Source organism: Rhinoraja longicauda, chromosome 22 (assembly GCF_053455715.1).
Source record: "Rhinoraja longicauda isolate Sanriku21f chromosome 22, sRhiLon1.1, whole genome shotgun sequence".
Classification (NCBI taxonomy): Eukaryota; Metazoa; Chordata; class Chondrichthyes; order Rajiformes; family Arhynchobatidae; genus Rhinoraja; species Rhinoraja longicauda.
The window spans coordinates 13,829,942-13,853,719 of record NC_135974.1 but is presented as its reverse complement, the minus strand read 5'-3'; the positions used below and the strand labels follow the sequence as shown (position 1 = coordinate 13,853,719).

Here is a 23,778-nt window from a genome sequence, read left to right as displayed (position 1 = left end):
TCCAAATTGACTTGCAGCTTCTATAATAAGCGTAAAACTATTTTTAAAGATCCAAAGTTTTAAAGAAACTAGAGTATGGCATAGCACAGCAGTACAAATAATAGAGCTTCTGCCTCACAACTCCAGCGACCCGGGTTCATTTCTGACCTCAAGTGCTATATGTGTGGAATTTGCAGGTTCTTCCTGTGACTGCATGGATTTCCTTCAGGTTCAGGTGTAATGCTATAATGCGATAATTCTGTTCCCGACAAAATCTTGCAAGATTTTGGCACAGTGGCGCAGCAGTAGAGTTGCTGCCTTGCAGTACCAGAAACCCGGGTTCGATCCTGACCACGGGTGCTGTCTGAACAGAGTTTGTACATTCTCCCTGTGACCACGTGAGTTTCCTCCGGGTGCCCCGGTTTCCTCATACACTCCACTCCAAAAGATGTACAGGATTGTAGGTTTATTGTGTGGAGGATAGTGTTAGTGTACAGGTGATCACTGATTGGCATGGACTCGGTAGGCCGAAAGGCCTGTTTCCACGTTGTATCTCTAAAATCTCCAGAAAATTGCATTATAAAACCAATTACGTAATTGGGGGAAAAGGGCATAGGGCATTTCAAACTTGCAAAAACAAAGTTACTGTGCTATCCCATACTCTTGATTCTTTTCAAACTTTGGCACACAAGTCAGTCATCCAGCCCTTTAACCATTTTCCATCATTCTGCTGAATAATTGGTGATGGGTATTTGATCTCTATGAACCTGTTGATTCTCCATTTACTTTCATATTATCACCTGTATTCACTCCTATTTTTGATAATTTCAATTGATTCATCAGTCATTGTGAAAGCACACTTTTCGGACTTCCAAGCAATTAGCCGATTCTAATTTTATGATTACGTTCTCTTGTTCTGGATTTCTTCAGAGAAAACAGTTGTCTGTTCTCAAAACTATCCAACCCTCTTCTATGATTTTAAATTACTCAACCTTAAAATTTCAAGAAAATGTTGTGTCTTTGGAACGAAAACAGAAAATGCTCAGCAGGTCATGCAGCGTCTATGGAAAGAGAAATAATTTATGTTTCATGACTGGGAAAAGGAGGAACTTGATTTCAGATGATTAGCGTGGGTAGTTTTTTTTCATTTTTCACCTGGTTCAGTGGTTATCTTCTCACAGGCCAAACTATGTGCTTTATGAAGTAAATATGATCTTCAAAAAATAATTTAGAATGACATATTTCACAGTAAGAGATTAATCCTTTTGCTGATGATATTATGCACTTGGAAATATGTATTACTTAATTGGTCCAAGACTTTTAATTGACAGGTTCCAGATTAAAACATTACATCAGGTTTATTGCAAAGCAAAATTAAACAGAAGGAAATACAAACTCAGTAGATTAGAGCAGATTACAGAACTTCATTTAGTTTTAAATGGATCTTACAAAATCATATAGCCCTTTATCGCATTATCACACTTGCTCAAGCGGCAACCACGGACCAAAGAACAATATTTTCCTTCTCTGAAGCATATACTTTTTCTGACCAACTAGACTTTAACATCAATCCCACAATTTTATGGTCGCCTTTTCTCCTCTCTGCTTTTTATTTTCAGATTTCTTTTGTTAAATTGAATACAAATTCTACAAAGCTATCATTGTATTTGAACTTATGCTGCTTTTAAATCTGGGAACTTGACCCATTTTGGTACAATGTCTATTTTGATATGAAGATGACAATACCGCAGATTGGGTTCAGGACACCTTGGAGTTTGCGAAACCTTCACGCTAATCTGTCCATTGAACTTGCCTTTTGCAGCCGCGAGGCTCCCAGTGGTTTGGAGGAGTCACTGCAGTGGCTGTCCGGCAAATAGTTGTGGTCACTGAATAGTCAGCAGACCTCAGATGGTGGAATCTTAGCTGCACACCAGGACAGCTCACATTTCCATCATCCAACTTGTGCTGTCAGAGGACCTTTCTCACCGTTTCTGAATATCTCTGGTTATCAAATCCACTGCTAGCAAATTCTCACAAACTTTCAATACATGCTGTATGAAATGAGAGGTACTCACTCCCCTTGATAAGGATGGACGGGGTCCTTGTGGCCTTACAACACACAAATAATTAAGGCATTGCCATCTCCTTAGTGGCATTTACCCATGCTGCCTCATGGCGCCAGAGACCCGTGTTCGATTCTGATCCCAGGTTCTGTCTGTGTGAAGTTTTAACATTCTCCCCGTGACTGCGTTGGTTTTCATCCGGAGACCCTCGTTTTCTCCCACATTCCAAAGACTTGCAGGTTTGGTCAGTTAATTGTCCCGAGTGTGCATGGAGTGGATGCAAAAGTGGGATGATAGAGAACTAGTGTGAACGGTTGATCGATGGTCTTGGTGGGCCTGTTTCCATGCTGTATCTCTAAAATGAAAATAAAACTAGCCCATGTCTCATGATGATTCATATGTGTTAGCCAGGGCTCCTGCAATTTCTTCAATATTTTCGCTCAATTAAAATCACTTAAAAAGACTAGCTGAACTTGATAGCATTATTATTTTGGAAAGCACACTGAGCATAAATTGAACACAGCTTTTCCTATGTTAGTACAGAAATGTTTCATGTACAGTGCTTTGGGATTTGAGGTGCAATACAATTCTTTCTTATGTAACTAAAAATGCCAGGCCAATAGGATACAATCACATTTTACTTTGTCTTTTAAAGCTTACGTGACATTGTTCTGACACAGTGAAAACAGGTATGTTGTCATTGAATTGATGTTCTGAATCTTTTACCAACTTTTGATGGAGATATTTGATCCTTTCATCTTCCCGTTGCTCAAAGAAGCTTGCAGAAATCTTTCTTCGTGCACGCAATGCATAGGTTTCCAAAAACACTGTAATATAGGCAATAAAATAAAGCAGACAGATGACACAAATGATCGAGACATCTGGGGGAGAGGGATGAAATATGCATCTATCTGATACAAGGGTGATATTCCAAGGAAAATTGGCTTTCTTTTCCTGATGAATTGAGGCGAATCTTGTGATCCAAATTTGATCTAATATGGTCACATCTACCTGGAAAAGACCAATTCACGTTTAAAATCTTACATAAATAAAGACATATACTATACAGAAAATTGTAAACTAAAAAAATATATACGTGGCACAGGGGCTGCACAAAATGGAATTTGTATGTTCTCCCTGTGATGTCATGGGTTTTCTACGGGTGCTCCGGTTTCCTCCCACACTACAAAGACATGCAGGTTTGGGGGTTAATTGGTTTATGCAAATTGTCCCTAGTATGTGGGATAGAGCTAGTGTACTGGTGATCATTGGTCAGCGTGGACTCGGTGGTCCAAAGGACCTGTTTCCATGCTGTATCTATAAACTAAAATTTCACGTTCATTTTTATCCCAAACTAGACCAAGTTGGGCCCAAACCTCTCCTGCATTGGTGCAGCACCCTCTCCTACTCTTCCCCCTCTCCCCTTCCCCCTCCCCTCCCCCTCCCCTCCCCTCCCCCCTCCCTCCACACCCACTCCTCCTCCTCTCGTGAGGGGGGGGGGGGGGAGAAAGCTGGAAAGGAGAGGCGGGGGGTGGGACAAAGCCTGACAAGTGATTCTCCCCCCTCTGCTACAATTAATCTGAGAAAGGGTTCCGACCCGAAAAGTCCTCTATCCATTCCCTCCACAAATTCTGCCTGACCCGTTGAGTTACTCCAACGCTTTGTGTTTTTTCCCAAGATTCCAGCAGAGCTCAGACTGCACTGTCTCCAAGTGATAGGTGGATACAGGTGAGGATGTTTTCTTGCCAGATGGGTGGAGTAAGTGACAAAAGCCTTTCAATCACAGTGCCAAAATGAGAGGAGGTTATGCAGGAGAGAGGGAGAAAGGGATTGTTCTTAACAATGGAACCATTTTGAACTATAGGGGTGTTTACATGAATAGAGCAAGGTAGAATGAGAGTAGCTGAAAATCACAAATCTTTAGCAACGATATGTATGATTACTGAAAGTGGAAGAATTAGAGGGTGAAATCACCTATGCATTCTACCAATTTCCCAACGTGAGATTGGGAGTTTCTGGGGGTATTGGCAGGAATGAAGAACTGAAAGTTCTAGGTAATTTCAGGTCCCGTTTCTACTTCTGTCCTTGAATCATACCACAGGTTCCAAATTTCTTGTCTGTAGATAAATACGTTAAACAGAAGTCGATAGGACAGTCTCAACGATCTAATAATCCCGGAGAGGTGATTTCCCAGGTTGGGTCAAAGTGTTGTCTTGACCCTCTTTGTACAGTAGGTACCCAAAAAATGGGCAGGATGTTATTAATCTTCACAAAATAGACACAAAATGCTGGAGAAACTCAGCAGGTCAGGCAGCATATCTTGAGAAAAAGAATAGGTGACGTTTTGGGTCTAACTAGAGAGCAACCTTGAGCTACCATCTACCTCATTGGAGACTCTTGGACGACGTTCGATTGGAATTTTCTGGACTTTCTCTTGCACTGAACATTATTCATGTAATTCCCTTTATCATGTATCTGTACACTGTGGATGGCTCGATTGTAATCATGTATTGTCTTTCTACTGACTGGTTAGCACACAACAAAAGCTTTTCACTGTACCCATGACAATAAACTAGACTCAAATTCAAACTCAAACTCATTCTTTTTCTCCAGAGATGCTGCCTGACTACTGCCTGCTGTCTATCTATGGTATAAACCAGCATCTGCAGTTTCATATTCAGCATTAATTATGTTTCTTCCTCAATATCCTTCATGTTCTTTGCTCTCATGGGAAGAGAAACTTCTAGCTCCTAAGTGGGAATTTCTATTTGGTTAACAGCTACCTTCTGCGGCAGCTGGAACCGCTCCAAAATACAATAAGTACATCTGAGGAACGCTGCATGTTTATGTAATAGTGTCCATCATTTGTTTAGTTTAATGTTAGTTTAGAGATACAGCACAAAAACAGGCCCTTCGGCCCAGCAAGTCACCCCATACACGAGCACTATCCTACACACGAGGGACAATTTACAATTTTACCAACAACTTCTTGTTGAATTTATTGGTAACTATCTTATGTCTATACTCTGTTTTCTAGTTACTCTGCAGATGAGAATGTCTTCTTTACATCTACCCTGTGAAATCTTAAAGACCTTTCTTAGGTAAGTCTACAGTCTGCACTTTTCCAGAGAAACAAAGTCTTACTATGTTCAATATGTCCAATTTGATTTAATCTCACTTTAAAAAAAATAGCTAGCAATTTTTCTTTTGCATTTTCTTTAATGATTCTACAACCTTTACATGAGATGAAGACAAGGTGTATTCACTTTACACTGACTGAGAACAAATTACAGGCAACATCTACCTTATGGGCATTTGGGTTAAGGAAATTTGCCCTCACAGAATTCACAAATCACAACCCAAGGCTAGAGATACATAATAAATTTGCACGAGGAGAATTCATATGAAAAAATAACAATGTTCCTCAGATTTGCTTATTGTATTTTGATAATAAAATGATATAAATAAATCAACAGAAAATTATATATTTTTCAATTTGCATTTCCTGATGTATGCTTAGATGTGGTGGCTTCCTATTTTGGAAAATTGCAATAGACTGTTTTCTGGGAATGAAACCCCTCCTCTGCCGTATTGTGGGATTCACCTGTATCTGCTTTACAGTTCTAACCCTCTATAAATGATCCTCAATGCTGTTGTGTTATAGAGTCATAGAATCTTACAGTGTGGAAACAGGCCCTTCAGCCAACTTGCCCACACTGGTCAACATGTCCCAACTACACTAGTCCCACCTGCATGCGTTTGTCCCATATCCCTCTAATCCTGTCCTGTCCATGTACCTGTCTAAATGTTTCTTAAACATTGAGATAGTACCTGCCTCAACTACCTCCTCCGGCAGCTCATTCCATACACCCACCACCCTTTGCGTGAAAAAGTTACCCCTCAGGTTCCTATTAAATCTTTACCCCCCTCACCTTAAATCTATGTCCTCTGGTTCTTGATGCCCCTACTCCGCGCAAGAGACTCTTTGCACCTACCCAATCTATTCCTCTGTTTCTTTAGATTAGTTTAGTTTAGTTTAGTTTAGAGATATAGCATGGAAGAAGGCCCTGTGTCCCACCAAGTCCATGCCAACCATTGATCACCCGTTCACACTGGTTCTATGTTATCCCACTTTCTCATCCACTCCTTACACACCAGCGGCAATTTACAGAGGGCAATTTAGCCTATAACCCAGCATGTCTTTTGGATGTGGGCGGAAACTGGAGCACCCTGAGGAAACACATGCGGTCACAAGGAGAACATGCAAACTCCACGCAGACTGTACCCGTGATCAGGATCAAACACGGGAGTCTGGCTCTATGAAGCAGCAGCTCTACTAGCTGCGTCACTGTTATTATTAACATGAATAACAGCCAACGCCTGAAAAGAAAAGCAATGGAAGAAATATAGTAAAAAGTATATTTACTTTGTATATGAATCCCATTTCGACAGGTATGGATGGAATGGCAGCTGTCAAATGCAGCACCTTTGAGGTGAAAGTGAAGATGACAAAATCTGCCGTTATGATCATTGCGGACAGGGCTAAATACGCCGTGCTCAGTACCATTTGCCTGACACATCTGGACACTTCATCTGAAGACATTTTTAACCCAGTGGATTTGATCAACTTTTTGCTCGCAGTTCGTTTCGGTATGGGCTTCCCCTTCTTTGTTGGCAGCAGCTGTGTTAACTTGCCAGTGATGTACACGTTGTCAAACTCCAGATTTGTCAGGTAGCCCTTGAGATACCGGATTGAGCTGATGGCCAGATAAAAGAAAACAAAGGCAGCGAGTGCTCTGTTGGTGTGCAGGGAGATCTCACTGAGTAAAGTCTGAAATATTGAAATATCACTCTCGATTTCGTTGCCGATTGTTTGCAGGTGGCTCTTAATTGATGACTGATTGAAATCTGAATTGAAATCCCATGTCTGTTCCGATTGAACAAACATGTTCTCCAGTACATTTTGCACATTTATTAGATCCTTAACCAGTGCCTCTTTCATGTCCTTGACTTGTTTCATTGAGTTGACCAGGCTATTGATCGAGGTCATTGCAATGCATCGAAGGAGCTTGAGAACCATCTTGATGTTGCCCAACATATTGGGGATTATGTTGATGGCCACAAGCATGAAGCAAGTGGAAAGGAGGAGATCGCGTCCTTGTTTTGTGCCTAACGTGGGGATTACAATAGTAAATACACAGCGCACGGGGTGAACTATGAAGAGAAGCAGGAACATAATGATTGCAAACACTTTGGTTATGATCAAGCTTACGTGCATCCCGTACTTCAGAGATGAAAGCATCCAGTTGTGAAGGAGGCCACTGATGATGGCGCATATGCACAAGCATGACAGGAAAAGGACAAGCAGTTCCTTCCAGTTATGTGGAGTAGCAGTGGAGTAAGCATGCCATAAGAATTGTAGGGCTCGTTTAGTTTTCTCAGCACACTTTTTCCAGCATAATATATAAGTCTTCAAATTGTTGTATCTGAGGGGATAACAAAAAGCAACACTTAAGACACCAAAAAAAAAATGAGAGGATTTAGGAAAGTGCAGCGAATAAAAGTTTATCAAGTCAGCAGATGCTTCGTAAACATTGTTTAGAATTGTCCAAACACTCTTTCATCTCGCCGATGATGTCTGACATCTTGAGGATTTTCCTTTAATTAATTTTACATTTTTTGTGATGATGCATCTGTCCTTCAGCCAATCCCACTAATTTTTGATATTCATTAAGTTGTTCTTTGTCATTTGGAGCTTTCGTTAAATTCTATGCTACATTTTCCCAAGCATTCTAAAACTGGGTGCAAAGGAAGGCTTGTATTTATGTATGCCATTTTTCAGAATATCCCAAAGTATTTCCCATCCAATGAACTGCAATCAATTTAGTAATGTCAGAAACACAGCAGTCAATTGGTGGGCCAAGAATTCTCTCAAACAGCAGTGTTGATGAGGGGGGTAAATATTATCCGGGACATCAGAAGTATGGAACTGATGAGCTACAATGTGCTACAATGCTGAGAACTGTATTCTGCACTCTGTGTCTTCCTTTTTCCTCTATCGTCCTTGAGTTTGACGATTGTATTTATGTATGGTATATCTGATCTTTTTGGATACCATGCAAAACAAAGCTTTTCATTGTACCTCGGTACATGTGACAATAGTAAACCTAAATCTAACCCGAACCTCTTCAATATAATACCCTACAAAGCTTCTCATTGTACCTCGGTACACGTGACAATAATAATAATAATAATACATTTATTTTATATAGCGCTTTTCAAAATACTCAAAGACGCTTTACAAACCAAACAAGACATAAAAACAAACAAACAAACAAAAGATTTGTCCTGACGGAGAAGCGGCGAACAAATAGCGCAGTGGTTCCCAACCTTTCAAATATAGCGACCCATTTTAGAACAAGCAATCATGAAGCGACCCCAACCCTTAAAATATCTTATATATACATTCGGTTTTTGTACAACAAACTGCCATATATTGCGATTATTGAATTATAGATTATTTATTCATAAAAAATTCCAAAGCTCCTACAAACATTAATTAATTGCAAATCAATTCAAAATTGTTCGAACACACAAATTTCCACCGTTATGTAAAATATGTTTATGAACTGACTTTAATGAGACGGCTGGTATTGCAGTTTTTTAGCTAGCAATTCTATCCTGGGCTCCGTTGTCGATATGGCACACCTCAAGTCGTCTTCCAGATTTAATTTATTTCGGTATTTGTTTTTAAGGATGAGAAGTTGGGAGAATGCTGCTTCACATAAGTAAGTTGTTGGGAAGGGCAATAAATTCCTTATCGCGATTTCTGATATTACTGGGAATTTTTGGAAACTTTTTGCCCAAAATTCTTGTAGTTGCAATTCACCAAACCATGATTTAGCTTCAAAATTGTTTTTTAAGTCGATGAACTCTTCTTCTGCTGCTTCAGGGATATTAGATACATTGGCATTGAATGGGTTGATTGTAAGGGAGAAAGATTTGCAACATTCATCAGGAAAATAACTTCTTAATCGAACAGTAAGAATTTCCAAATGCTCTTGTATCAAGCTATATAAGTCATCGATGTTAATTTCATTTGCCGCTTCTTCAACAAATTGGACAAGTGTTGGGAACATGTATAATTTCTTATGGTTAATTTTGGTGATCCAGAGTTCCAATTTCATTTTGAAAGACGATATGTTTTCAGACAAAGATATTATCGTACTTTCCTTACCCTGTAATCCTGTATTAACACTATTAAATATCTCAAAAATGTCGACCAGGTATGCCAATTTGCACAACGTAAATTCATCCGTCAACAATGATTCATATTCGCTTGCATTTTGAGAATCGAGAAATATTTGAAGCTCTCCTCTTAATTCAAAAAATCTCTTCAACGCCTTTCCTTTCGAGAGCCATCTTACCTCTGTGTGAAACAATAGTGCTTCATGCGTTGATCCCAAATCCTCACATAAAACTTTGAAGAGCCGTGTTGCAAGTGGCCTTGATTTAACGACATTTACTGCTTTAATCACTCGGTTAAGCACTTCTTTCAATGGTTCAGGTAACGTCTTGGTAGCTAATACTTGTCGATGAATCATGCAGTGAGTCCCAATTACTTCTGGAGTCACTTTTTTAACCAACGATTGGAAGCCAGACTTACAGCCGAGCATTGCAGGTGCCCCGTCAGTACAAACTCCGCATAATTTCTTCCATTCAATTGAATGTTCATTAAAGAAATCATCAATTAAATCAAAAATATCAGCAGCAGTAGTTGAAGTTTGCAGAGGCTTACAACACAAGAATTCTTCTTTAATTTTTTCATTTTTATAATAACGAACATACACAAGAAGTTGTGCAAAGTTTGTCACATCAGTAGTTTCATCAAGCTGTATGCTGAACAGCCCAGTTGGAGTTTCTTTTAATTCTTGAATAATTTGGCATAAAATATCCTCGGACATATCTGTTATCCTTCGTTTTACCGTATTGTTTGACACGGATAGAAGCGATAATTTATTTACCGCTTCAGGACCGATCATGAGACGTACAATATCTTTGGTGCATGGAAAAATAAGATTCTCAGCTATTGTGTGTGGCTTTTTAGCACGTGCTATTCTTAATGCAACCGTGTATGAAGCTTCAATGGCGGCTACATTTTTGTTTTGAAATAATCCACTGCTATCAAGCCGGCGGCTTTTGACACCAACAACTTTTGCTTTAAAAAAGTCAATACTTTTATCTTTCAAATCAGGGTGCTTAGTTTCGAGATGTCTTTGAAGTTTAGCTGGTTTCATAGACTCATGAGCAAGAACTTCCAAACATACTACACACTGTGGTCTTTCCACACCTGCATTAACTATGTCAGTGAATCCCCATTTCAAGAAATCATCACTGTACTTTCTCTTTCTTACACTCATTTTTAAAGGGTTAAGAATCACTCGAACAAAACTAACTACGTGTCACTGCAAGCGCGCGTACAACACTAGGTAAGTGGGAGGAGCGACAGCGGTGGCGCGACCAAGACAAAACAGAAACCAAACATGTTCAATACTGGCTTGAGTGACAACACGTTGTGTTGAGTGACTTAGGGAACTGTTACATTTAGTTTCATAGTATGAATTTATATAACTATCTTAATATGCATTTCACCGTGTTTTATATAATATTCATATCAGCTCAAAATCATTTAACGACCCCATGGCATTGGTGTCGCGACCCCGTTTGGGGTCGCGACCCACAGGTTGGGAACCACTGAAATAGCGCCAGCGGCCTCTCACGTAAGGGTCCGGCAGTAAACAATAAAGAACACAAGACACACAATTACAATTTAGCACAAACAACCGTCACTTTGATTGCTCCAGGCACACCCTCACTGTGATGGAAGTCAAAGAAATCTGTCTAACCTCTTTGATATAATGCCCTACGATATTCAACATCCACCCGAAGGAGCACACTGCGCTCCACATTAACAACGGATACAAATGACAGTACCTCTGGCAGCGCAGTGCCCCATCCGTATTGCATGAGTGAGGCTGTAGATTTTTTCTGCTCAATTATCGAAAATGTGGAATTAAAGCTCGCATTTTCTGATGCAGAATTGTAGAGTATTACAAACTAAGCTCCAATCAATGTTTCAGGATATTTTTCAGTGTGAAAGACATTTTAGAAATAGAAACGAATTCATTACTTTATAAGTAATGCATTCTTTTAAAATTTAAAGACATTTCCTTCACAGTTTTTAACTGTGTAAGTTGCAACAGAATGAAAAGAAAAAAGTTTAAAGCAGATCAACTGAACATCACTCCCAGGAGATTGTAGAAATAAAGAGAAGACGGTTAGAGATGAATTTGACTATTTGAATTTAAATTCTCCAGCTTCTATTGTGAAGCAAGGGACTCGTGCCTTCTGAATTAATAGCTCAGCTTTAGATATTAGTTTAACTTTAGTTTTAGTTTAGTTTTGAGATACAATGTGGGAACAGGCCCTTCGGCCCACCGAGTCCTCGCCGACCGACGATCACCCGAACACTAGCACTATCCTACACACTACGGACAATTTACAAATTTTACTAAAGCCAATTAGCCTACAAACCTGTACGTCTTTGGCATGTGGGAGCACCTAGAGAAAACACACGCGGTCACAGGGAGAACATACAAACTCCATACAGAACGCAACCGTAGTCAGGATAGAACCCTGGCCTCTGGCGCTGTAAGGCAGCCACCACGCCGCCCCAGTGCTAATATGCCACCATGCATTAGTGTCCAGTAGTGTCCAGTGCTAATATGCCACCATGCATTAGTGTCCAGTAGTGTCCAGTGCTAATATGCCACCATGCATTAGTGTCCAGTGCTAATATGCCACGCATATTAGTCCAGTAGCTTAACCTCTTTTAAAAATATATTTTTTTATTGAATTTTTTAAGGACAGGTAGTGTGTACAATTACAATGGCAGCACTCGGTGTTAAACATAGAGGCAAGATAAAGTAATGTCCAGTTAAAACAAAGCATAAGGATTGAAACAACGTATAGTAGAACAAACAGCAAACAAAGAAGAAAAAAATAAAACATTTACCTTTTAAAAAAAAATACTGAATATTATTCAGGACATGAAGGAAATAAACAAAAAACAGAAGACAAAACAAGACAAAAACTAACATTGGCAACAAGTGTGGGCCCAAAGATATGTGGATGTGGTACACCATGAATAGGACCTTATCTCATCCTGTCAAACACATGACGTATATGAGTCAGTTCATTTCTGCTGGGTTATTGACCATTTGTCGAGAAGCTGTTTCCAGATTTTCAGGAAGCCATTCTCCTTGTTGGCAAGTTTATATCGGAGACCCTCCACATGAATCAGTTCCCAGCTCCCTCAGCCATTGGTGGAATGTGGGGCTAGACTCAGATTTCCATTGTTGTAAAACGAGACGTTTCGCGAGCAGAGGGCAGAGTGAGATGCCTGAGTAGTAAGATTATCTAAGACAGAGTTCACAGGTAACCCAAATATCGTGAGAAAGGGGTCTGGTGTTATTGTTGTACTAGATGCCTTTGATATATAATCAAAAATAAGAGACCAGAAGGAGTGGAGCTTGTGGCAAAGCCACAGCTGATGGGCGAGTGTACCTGTGTCCTGTTTACACTTATCGCAGAGGGGAGAGACGTTAGGATATATAGCATGGAGCCTCAATTTTGTGTAGTGGAGTCTGTGTACAATCTTGAATTGTATAAGTCTATATCTAATGTTTATGGAACTGTTGTATATCTTAATAAGAATTGCCTTCCATGTATTGTCAGTGATTTCAGTACCCAGCTCTTCTCTCCACGTGTTCCTTGATTTGGCATCAGACAGTACAACATGGGCTTGCAAGAATGAATAGAGAAAAGAGATTGACCCCTTACTGTTAGGATCATGGCAAATAAGGCTGTCAAGTATGGTATGTCAGGCATATTTTCATAATGTGGTAAGTGAGTCTTAACATAGTTCCTTATTTGGAGGTATCTAAAAAAGTGTGTTGGTGGTAGGCTGTAGGATTGTTAACCTCTTTACTACCCAAATTGTACATGCTTTTATTTCTGATGTAAATATGCAATTTTGCATAGTGTAGTACTATGATCTCCAATATCTCCAATGAACAGCATCTTATATTTCACTTGGGCAGCTTCCAGCCCAGTGGTATGAATATTGATTTCTCTAATTTCAAGTAACCCCCGCATTCGTTCTCTCTACATCCCCCTCCCACCCAAGTCGCTCTGACTCCTCGTTCTCACCTAGCAAACAGCATTAACTTGAAGTCTTTCCCAAATGAAAGTATCACCAACACTGAAGCACCAAAATGTTGCTCATTACTTAGCTTGACAATAGGGCTTATCCAACCAACGCTTAAAAGTTGCTGAATAATACTGAATGTAACAAATGAGAACTAACTCGCATGAGTTTATTTTTAAACGTTTGGGAAATTAAAACATTTCCCAATCTCTATCAAGAGGCTTTCAATGTAAACAGGCTGTGATGCCCGCAACCACACTTAAGCATAATGGAACAAAAGCTATCTGTTTGATTTGATTCATTTTATTCAATGTGCTGACTTCACACCAGAAAAAGAATGATCAAATAATTCGAGTCACAGAGTCACACAGCATGGAAATAGGATCTTTCCATGCCAACCAAGATGCCTGACCGAGTTAATTCCATTCGACCCAATTTGGCCCATGCCCAACTTCAGCTTTCCTATCCATGTATCTGGCGAAATGTCTTTCAAATTTGTAACTGTATCCAACTCCACCTACTTCCTCTGGCAGCTTGTTCCGCATACCCACAATCCTCTGAGAGAAAAAGGATACCCATCAGGTCCCCTTTAAATGTTTCCCTCTGACCTTGAATGGGCGGCACAGTGGCACAGCGGTAGAGTTGCCACCTTACAGAGAAAGAGATGCGAGTTCGATCCTGACTACGGGAGCTGTCTGTACGGAGTTTGTACGTTCTCCCAGCGACTGCGTCGGTTTTCTCTGGGTGTTCTGATTTCCTCCCACAGCCAAAGACGTACAGGTTTGTAGGTTAATTGACTTTGGTAAAAATTGTAACTTTTCCCAAGTGTGTAGGATAGTGCTTGCGTGCGGGGTGATCACGGACTCTGTGGGCTAAAGGGCTTGTTTCGGCGCTGTATCTCTAAGGTCTCTAAAGTCTAAATGTGTATCCGCAAAGTCTAGACTCCCTGTCGTGGGCAAATAAATGTGAACATTCGCCTGATCTAGGCCTCTCATGATTTTATATACTCCCAAAAGGTATAAACTGTTGGGTTGTGTCACAGCTTGGGTCAATAGACAATAGACAATAGACAATAGACAATAGACAATAGACAATAGGTGCAGGAGGAGGCCATTCGGCCCTTCGAGCCAGCACCACCATTCAATGTGATCATGGCTGATCATTCTCAATCAGTGGTGTCAAGTTAGGAAAAGGGGACGTACAACGAGATCTGGGTGTCCTAGTGCATCAGTCACTGAAAGGAAGCATGCAGGTACAGCAGGCGGTGAAGAAAGCCAATGGAATGTTGGCCTTCATAACAAGAGGAGTTGAGTATAGGAGCAAAGAGGTCCTTCTGCAGTTGTACAGGGCTCTAGTTAGACCGCACCTAGAGTACTGTGTGCAGTTTTGGTCTCCAAATTTGAGGAAGGATATTCTTGCTATTGAGGGCGTGCAGCGTAGGTTTACTAGGTTAATTCCCGGAATGGCGGGACTGTCATATGTTGAAAGACTGGAGTGACTAGGCTTGTATACACTGGAATTTAGAAGGATGAGAGGGGATCTTATCGAAACGTATAAGATTATTAAGGGGTTGGACACGTTAGAGGCAGGAAACATGTTCCCAATGTTGGGGGAGTCCAGAACAAGGGGCCACAGTTTAAGAATAAGGGGTAGGCCGTTTAGAACTGAGATGAAGAAAAACTTTTTCAGTCAGAGAGTTGTGAATCTGTGGAATTCTCTGCCTCAGAAGGCAGTGGAGGCCAATTCTCTGAATGCATTCAAGGGAGAGCTAGATAGAGCTCTTAAGGATAGCGGAGTCAGGGGGTATGGGGAGAAGGCAGGAAAGGGGTACTGATTGAGAATGATCAGCCATGATCACATTGAATGGCGGTGCTGGCTCGAAGGGCTGAATGGCCTCCTCCTGCACCTATTGCCTATTGTCTATTGTCTATTCTCAATCAGTACCCCGTACTTTTAATCCCTTCATCCAAGTCATTAATGTATATTGTAAATAGCTGCGGTCCCAGCACTGAGCCTTGCGGTACCCCACTAGTCATTGCCTGCCATTCTGAAAGGGACCCATTTATCCCCACTCTTTGCTTTCTGTGTCAACCAATTTTCTATCCATGTCAGCACCCTACTCCAAATACCATGTGCTCTAATTTTGCCCACTAATCTCCTATGTGGCACCACATCCACTGGCTCTCCCCAGTCAATTTTCCTAGTTACATCCTCAAAAATTTCCAGAAGATTAGTCAAGCATGATTTCCCCTTCGTAAATCCATGCTGACTCGGAATGATCCTGTTACTGCTATCCAAATGCTCCGCAATTTCGTCTTTTATAATTGACTCCAGCATCTTCCCCACCACTGATGTCCAACTAACTGGTCTATAATTTCCCGTTTTCTCTCTCCCTCCTTTCTTAAAAAGTGGGATAACATTAGCTACCCTCCAATCCACAGGAACTGATCCTGAATCTATAGAACATTGGAAAATGATTACCAATGCGTCCACAATTTCTAGAGACACCTCCTTAAGTACCCTGGAATGCAGACCATCAGGCCCTGGGGATTTATCAGCCTTCAGTCCCATCAGTCTACCCAACACCATTTCCTGCCTAATGTGGATTTCCTACAGTTCCTCTATCACCCTAGGATCTCTGGCCACTAGAACATCTGGGAGATTGCTTGTATCTTCCTTAGTGAAGACAGATCCAAAGTACCAGTTCAACTCGTCTGCCATTTCCTTGTTCCCCATAATAAATTCCCCTGCTACTGTCTTCAAGGGACCCACATTTGCCTTGACTATTTTTTTCCTCTTCACATACCTAAAAAAGCTTTTACTATCTATCCTCCTTTATATTATTGGCTAGCTTACCCTCGTACCTCATCTTTTCTCCCCGTATTGCCTTTTTAGTTATCTTCTGTTGCTCTTTAAAATAGTCCCAATCCTCTGGCTTCACGCTCTTCTTTGCTATGTTATACTTCTTCTCTTTTATTTTTATGCTGTCCTTGACTTCCCTTGTCGCCACGGGTGCCTCTTACTCCCCTTAGAATCTTTCCTCCTCTTTGGGATAAATTGATCCTGCAACTTCTGCATTATTCCCAGGAATACCTGCCATTGCTGTTCCACCGTCTTCCCTGCTTGGGCCTCCTTCCAGTCAAATCTGGCCAGCTCCTGCCTCATGCCTCTGTAATCCCCTTTGCTATACTGTAATACTGACATTTCCGATTTTCCCTTCTCCCTCTCAATTTGTAGAGTAAAACTTATCATATTGTGATCACTGCCTCCTAATGGCTCTTTTACCTCGAGTCCCCTAATCAGATCAGGTTCATTACACAACACTAAATCCAGAATTGCCTTCTCCCTGGTAGGCTCCAGTACAAGCTGTTCTAAGAATCCATCTCGGAGGCACTCCACAAGCTCTCTTTCCTGGGGTCCATTACCAACCTGATTTTCCCAGTCTACCTGCATGTTGAAATCTCCCACAACCACCATAGCATTACATTTGCGACATGCCAATTTTAGCTCTTGATTCAACTTGCACCCTATGTCAGCAACAGCTTTGCTGCAGAAATTGCAGAGAATTGTAGATGCAGCCCAGTCCGCCACACAAACTAAACTTCCCACCATTGACTCCATCTACACTTCACATTGCCTCGGAAAAGCAGCTAGTATAATCAAAGACGTCACACCCCGGTCATTCTTTATCTCGCTGCTCCTGTCCGGCAGAAGGTACAGAAGCTTGAAAGCACGCACCACCAGACTCAGGAATAGCTTCTTCCCCTTGGTTATCAGGCTTCTGAACGGTCATTCCATAAGCTAAAGTCTGTCCGATTCACTTCTAATCCCATTGCAGGCATTGGACTTTGTTGATGAAACTGTTGCGCTACAATGCTGAGAACTATATTCTGCATTTGGTATTTTCCCCTTTGCTCTACCTATTGTACTTAGTTAGGTTTGACGTGAATGTATTTATGTATCGTATAAACTGATCTGATCTGATAGCATACAAAACAAAACTTTTCACTGCACCTTGGTACATGTGACAATAATAATAAACCTAAAAATAAACCTAAATGGTCACCCCTCATCTATCTTTGCTCCAGTTCCAGCCAATCCGATCTCCCCTCATAACTCAAGTCCTTCAATCCTGGCATCATACTTGTGAAACTTTTCTCTGCCATCACTAACTTAATCACATCCTTTCTATAGTATGGGGTTGGAACTGCACACAATATTCCAGGTGTGGTCTCATCAATTTCGTATGTAACTATAATCCGGCGTCCCAATTCAAGCCAGCTGGCCAAAAGCATAATTTCACTTCAGAATCCCATTAGAAAGTAGAAAGTACAAAATAAAAGATAGACACAAAATGCTGGAGTAACTCAGCGGGTCAACCAGCATCTCTGGAGAAAATGGATAGGTGACGTTTCGGGTCAGGATCCTTCTTCAGACGAAATATAAATTATTATCCAAAAATAAAACTTTGTTGCACTCTGCACTTTGTGCAGAATTGAATTACACTCACAGAGCAATGAAGCACTGAGGTATCTGCAGTGTGTTGATTCAGGTCCACAGCACCTTGAGGGCCTGGATCCTGTAAATCCTTGTTCTTAGATAATTACTTTAAATCCATCTCCTCTGGATTCCTTAAACACATAGTCCCACATAACTATAAGGGCATCAGCTCCGCTCATAAGCGGGGTATTCAACAATGATTGGCATTATAGTGCACACCTATCCTATCCTCCCACCCACACAGCAGGAAAGTAAATCTATCCACGAGACACTAACCCCTCTACAGGAGGGGTGGCGACGGGTTGATTTTACCTTCACATATTCAGCCTTAAGTGAAATCAAGTGGACAGACGTGAATTCAATTAACAGTTCATGTGGCACGTTTAGCAATTAACCAAGAATTTCTCCCCTGTTTACTTTTAGGCTAGTTATAGACCAGCCATGCAATATTTTTGGTGAGTGTATTACTATATTGTGGCAGGCAGATTACAAACATTATTTTAACAACAGCTGGGGAAATGGGAGTTTTCATGATCACACAATACCTAATGTAGTGTTGTATTCAATGTTGTGGGTTCCTCCTTTTGTCTTGATTCGTCTACCTGCATCTTTTCTCAAGAGTGGAAGAGTGTTGGCCGGTTGAGAGAGGGAGGATGAGATGACATTTTGTGAATGAGGATGAGGGTGGGCAAATGGAAGTTAGGGAGCTTAGGAAGTGGGGACAAGGGTTATGTTACCAGGATCTCTATGACATCTTTGTTGAAGTGATTATATTTCCTGTGTGATGAATGGTGTATCCTATCTAGTTACGCCACCATGGGGAACATTGGAGCTGAACCTGATCCTTCTTGTACACAAAAGGACACAAGTACTAGAGTAACTCAGCAGGCCAGGCAGCATCTCTGGAGAACATGGATAGGTGACATTTCGGGTCGAGACCCTTCTTCAGACTGACCTTTCTTATGTCAATTTTGCACCAGTCAATAAATATTGAATGAAATCAGAAATATTGATATATGTCTTCCTTAGGAACATATTCACAAAATGCTGGAGTAACTCAGCAGGTCAGGCAGCATCTCAGGAGAGAAGGAATGGGTGACGTTTTGGGTCGAGACCTTAGGAACATGTCAGTTAAGCGAACCTCCTAATATTCTGTCCAAGAAGACCTACCCTAACTTGGGATCAAATGTGGTGAAATTATCATCTCTACCACTCAATAGATATTTGAAAATCCAACTAATCCAATGGTAAATCCTCCAAAGGTTGAATTTTTGTGCAGTAATAAAAACGGCACTGTTAATCAAAATTATTTCCATCCGCATTGTTTGAGTTGAGCATGGAACCATACCGATATGGAAACATCAAAATAATTTACTTACTTCATTACTTTAACATCAAGTTGGTTGTCCATCCCCATCATTTTTGATGTCACTGTAGTTGAACGGTTTTTTGCACCTCCAACTTGTGAAATAATTAGAAAAGAAACAAGAGCTAAATTATAAGCTGTTTACCCTCCACTCCACACCCTCAACAATGACTTGAACAGCCTGGCTCGAGAACAAATCGAGAACAACACAAACAAGTTGACAGCTTCCCGATTTACATGACGCTGTGAGCATTTCGAAAATGTATTGTTTCCTCTTTTGAAAATAAAATCGTTTTTTTCCTTTTCTGGATAATTTTAAAAGTATTTAAGAATCGATCCTAAATGGTACAGGAATGTTTATCCTCATCCAATTAATGGATATCTTTGACTTGCAGCGTCAACTGTTTCTCCTCGCACAGATGCTGCCTGACCTGCTGAGCATTTCCAACATTTTTGTGTTTTGTTTATATTTCCAGCATTTGCAGGTTCAGGTCCAATATTCCCCATGGTGGCGTAACTAGAAAGGATACACCATCCAGTTCACAAAGGAAATATAATCACTTCAACAAAGATATCATAGAGATCCGGGTAACATAACCCCTATCCCCATTTCCTTAGCCCCCTACCTTCATTTGCCCTCCCTTATCCCCATTCACAAAATGTCACCTCATCTTCCCTCTCTCAACTACCGACCAACACACCTCCACCCTCGAGAAAAGATGCAGGTCAAGGAATCAAGACAAAAGGAGGAACTCACAAAATTGTAGTTTAAAAAAAAATCATTTAATAAATATCTGTATCGTGAAAAGGCCACATATATTAGTTTTACGTGTTCTGCAAAAAAAAGCCATTCAGCCCATTCGATCTATGCTGGCTCCAGCAGAACAATGGCATCAATCCCTGTAACCAGGGAGTTGTGGAGGGAACGGTCTCTGCGGAAAGTGAAAGCAGAAAGGGGTGGAGATGGGAAGATGGTGGGATCTCGTTGGCGGTGGCGGAAATGTCGGAGGATTCTGTGTTGTATGCGACGGCTGTTGGGGTGAAAGGTAAGGACTAGGGGGACTCTGTCCCTGTTGCGACTGGGGGGAGGGGGAGCAAGAGCGGAGCTGCAGGGTACCGAGGAGACACATGTGAGGGCCTTATTTACGATAGAAGTGGGGAATTCCTGTTCACTAAAGATTGAAGACATCTTGGATGTCCTGGTATGGAACACCTCATCTTGGGCGCAGATGCGGCATAGATGGAGGAATTGAGAGTTGGGGGATAGAGTCTTTGCAGGAGGCAAGGTGGGAAGAAGTGTAATCTAGATAGCTGTGGGAGTGAGTAGGTTTATAATAGACAACAGTCGATAGTCTATCTCCTGTGATGGAGACAGTGAGATCAAGAAATGGGACAGAGGTGTCGGAGATTGTTGAAGTGAATTTGAGCACTGATACAGATGTCACTGTAGCGGCAATATTCTGGGATAGGGCCATTGTACGCCTGGAACAGGGATTGTTCAACGTACCCTACAAAGAGGCTGGCATAGTTGGGGCACATGCGCCTTTGATTTGGAGGAAGTGGGAGGAGTTGAAGAAAAAGTTGTTGAGAAACCTACTGACGCCCACATCTATCTAGACTCCATTTCTTCCCACCCTGCCTTCTGCAAAGACTCTATCCCAAACGTAGACTGGGCGATCGTTTCGTTGAACACCTTTGCACAGTCCACCTGGGCCTACCTGATCTCCCGGTTGCCAAACACTTTAACTCCCCTTCCCATTCTCATACTGACCTTTCTGTCCTGGGCCTCCTCCATTGTCAGACTGAGGCCAATTATAAATTGTAGGATAGTGCCAGTGTATGGGAATTGATGGTCGGCGTGGTCTTGGTGGGCCGAAGGGCCTGTTTCCGCGCTGTATCTCTCAACTAAACGAAACAAAGGAAGAAGTTCAATTAATTTTAAAAAACAATATAGTGCAAAAACGAAACAAAGCACCAAGTCCCTAGTGCAACCCCGGCAATTCGGAGTTTGTAGTTTAGTTAGAGTTCATAGATAGATAGATTCGATAGTTATTTTGAAGAGTTGAAAATGAAGAGTTATCAGATACAGATAATTGGGATGGGTCATTTTCAGGGAACACTGCTGGTTTGTGTATGCAATTCTTTTGACTGCCCACCATCTGGAATTACCTTGCAACTCATAGCTGTCACTTCATTCATTCTTGGTGTGGCAACAAGCCAGTGTTCACTGCAGTTCCCCACTCTACTACAGTCTTGATCCAGCAATAATGAAGGAACAGGGACATATTTCCACATCAGCATGATATGCGATTCGAGGAGGAACTTACACATGGTGATGTTTCCTTGCTTTGTCTGCTTCAAGAGCTCAGAAGTTTCTCATGCCCCTTTAATTAATGTGTCACATAAATGGGGAAGGAAGAGAGATTCAACAGTTAGATTCCTGAAGATCTCAGTTTTCACACCCATACTAATTCTTGTACAGTGGCGCAGGGGTAGGGCTGCTGCCTGACAGGACCACAGATCCAGGTTCGATCCTGACTATGGGCACTGTCTGTACGGAGTTTGTATGTTCTCTGGAGTAGCGTAGAAAGCAAGGGTAGAAAGCCTGGCAAGTGATAGGTGAATATAAAATGAGGGGAATTTAATTGGCAGATGGGTGGAGTAAGTGGCAAAGGCTAGAGGTGAAAAAGAGACAAAGGGGTGTCAAATAAGGAAAGAAGAGGGGTGAAATAGAGAGCTGAAGGTAGGGAAATTGGTGCAATGGGACAGGGAAGGGAAAAGATTGGATAAAAGGGAAATCCGGGATGGGAGATGAGCATACATTTTATTGTGTCTTGAACTTTAAAAAACACGCAAAGTCTCAAATGTTGAGTCCCATACAAGTCCAGGAATGAGTATCAACATCATATGCTTCATTTCCTGTTCCTGTTAATTGTACAGTCATATTGCATAAGATCGCCTATTTTGCATCCTGAGTATTGTTGGATTGGGACCTGATATAATTGGTTGTGGCTTATGATACATTGCTTGGACAAAAGATTTGCCTCACAAAAACATAGAACTTTTTGATTCCATGTGCCATTTCACATGCTTCTTTATTGATTTGTTCATAATTTTGGGGCGACACGGTGGCGCAGCGGTAGAGTTGCTGCCTTACAGCGAATGCAGAGCCTGAGACCTGGGTTCGATCCCGACTACGGGTGCTGTCTGTACGGAGTTTGTACGTTCTCCCCGTGACCTGCGTGGGTTTTCTCCGAGATCTTCGGTTTCCTCCCACAGGTTGGCTTGGTATATGTAAAAATTGTCCCTAGTGCGTGTAGGATAGTGTTAATGTGCGGGGATCGCTGGTCGGCGCAGACCCGGTGGGCCGAAAGGGCCTGTTTCCGTGCTGTATCTCTCAACTAAATAATTATGTTTGGCCTTTGTGAGAGTATGAGAAGTGAAAGTCACAGGGTTTTTTTGTTCATCATTCATCACATTGCTTATTAATCCACCTCCACCATGGCTTGATGGGTCAAGTGCCATCTTAAACTTACACTTAGTGAATAAGGAGAGTTTTTCTTGTTAATCTGATCCTACATTCACTATATTCACTTTCTGCTTTTTGCAAACATATTCACTTCACATTCTTTTTCAACAATTGATAGGATGGTCTGACCAAAATCCGGAAAGAATCTCAAATAATGTACTACTTAGGGCGACACAGAGATGCTGCCTTGCAGGGCCAGAGACCCGGTTCGATCCTGACTACGGGTTGCTGTCTGTATGGAGTTTGTACGTTCTCCCTGTGACCGCGTGGACTTTCTCCGGTTGCTGTGTTTTCCTCCCACACTCCAAAGACATGCAGGTTTGTAGGTTAATTAGCTTGTGTAAAATTGTAAATTGTCCCTAATGTGTAGAATAGTGCAAGTCTACAGGGTGATCGCTGATCAGCGTGGACTCTGGGCTGAAGGGCCTGTTTCTTTGCGGTATCTCGAAAGTCCAATGTAAAGTCTGAAGACCATCTTCAGGAAAGAGCATAGTGCTGTTCTATTTTCAGGCACTGGCAATGGCCGCTATCTTTTCATTTGTTGGTTGCACCTTCTGATAAACCTTCAAACCTAGACACATTACTTATTGTAAAAACCTTCATTTGACTTTGGTATTGAGATATTCAGGGGACAAAGGAAGAAAACATCTTCATAATTTTTCAAGAACTAAACATTTGACTTTGTGGATTGTTGGATTATTTGCAGGCAGGTAAGAGTTGGTCTTAGCATCATGTTTGGCACAGACATTGTGGGCTGAAGGATCTGTTCCTGTGCCGAACAGTTCTATGTTCTATGAGAACATAGGTGTTCTGGAGGGAAGGACCAAGCATGATTCCATAATCATGAACACATTGTACTTTGTTTTCAATATTATTTATTTATTTATTTGTTTTTCAGGATTTTAGGGCTTCACTGGGAAAACCAGGATTTATTTCCATCTATCTTTAATTGGTCTTTACTGGACTTGCGTTAAACCTTATTCCCTTTAGCCTGTATCCGTACACTGTGGAAGGCTTGATTGTAATCACGTATAGTCTTTTCACTGACTGGGTAGCACACAACAGAAACCCT

At 41.3% G+C, this 23,778-nt stretch overlaps 1 protein-coding gene and 1 non-coding gene across 2 annotated transcripts; one reads left to right on the top strand and one right to left on the bottom strand.

The window, feature by feature from the left end:
- Positions 1–2,027: 2,027 nt before the first annotated feature.
- Positions 2,028–2,150, top strand: LOC144604730 (U6atac minor spliceosomal RNA). The gene has a single exon (XR_013548771.1). It is a non-coding gene; the product is annotated as a U6atac minor spliceosomal RNA (small nuclear RNA).
- A 522-nt stretch (positions 2,151–2,672) lies between these two features.
- ocstamp (osteoclast stimulatory transmembrane protein) lies at positions 2,673–19,269 on the bottom strand. Its single transcript, XM_078419281.1, has 3 exons — positions 19,191–19,269; positions 6,469–7,528; positions 2,673–3,053 (listed from the first exon to the last, which is right to left on the bottom strand). The coding sequence occupies exons 1-3, from the start codon at positions 19,229–19,231 to the stop codon at positions 2,673–2,675; spliced, it is 1,482 nt and encodes a 493-aa protein (XP_078275407.1). The 5' UTR covers positions 19,232–19,269.
- Between the last annotated feature and the right edge of the window lie 4,509 nt (positions 19,270–23,778).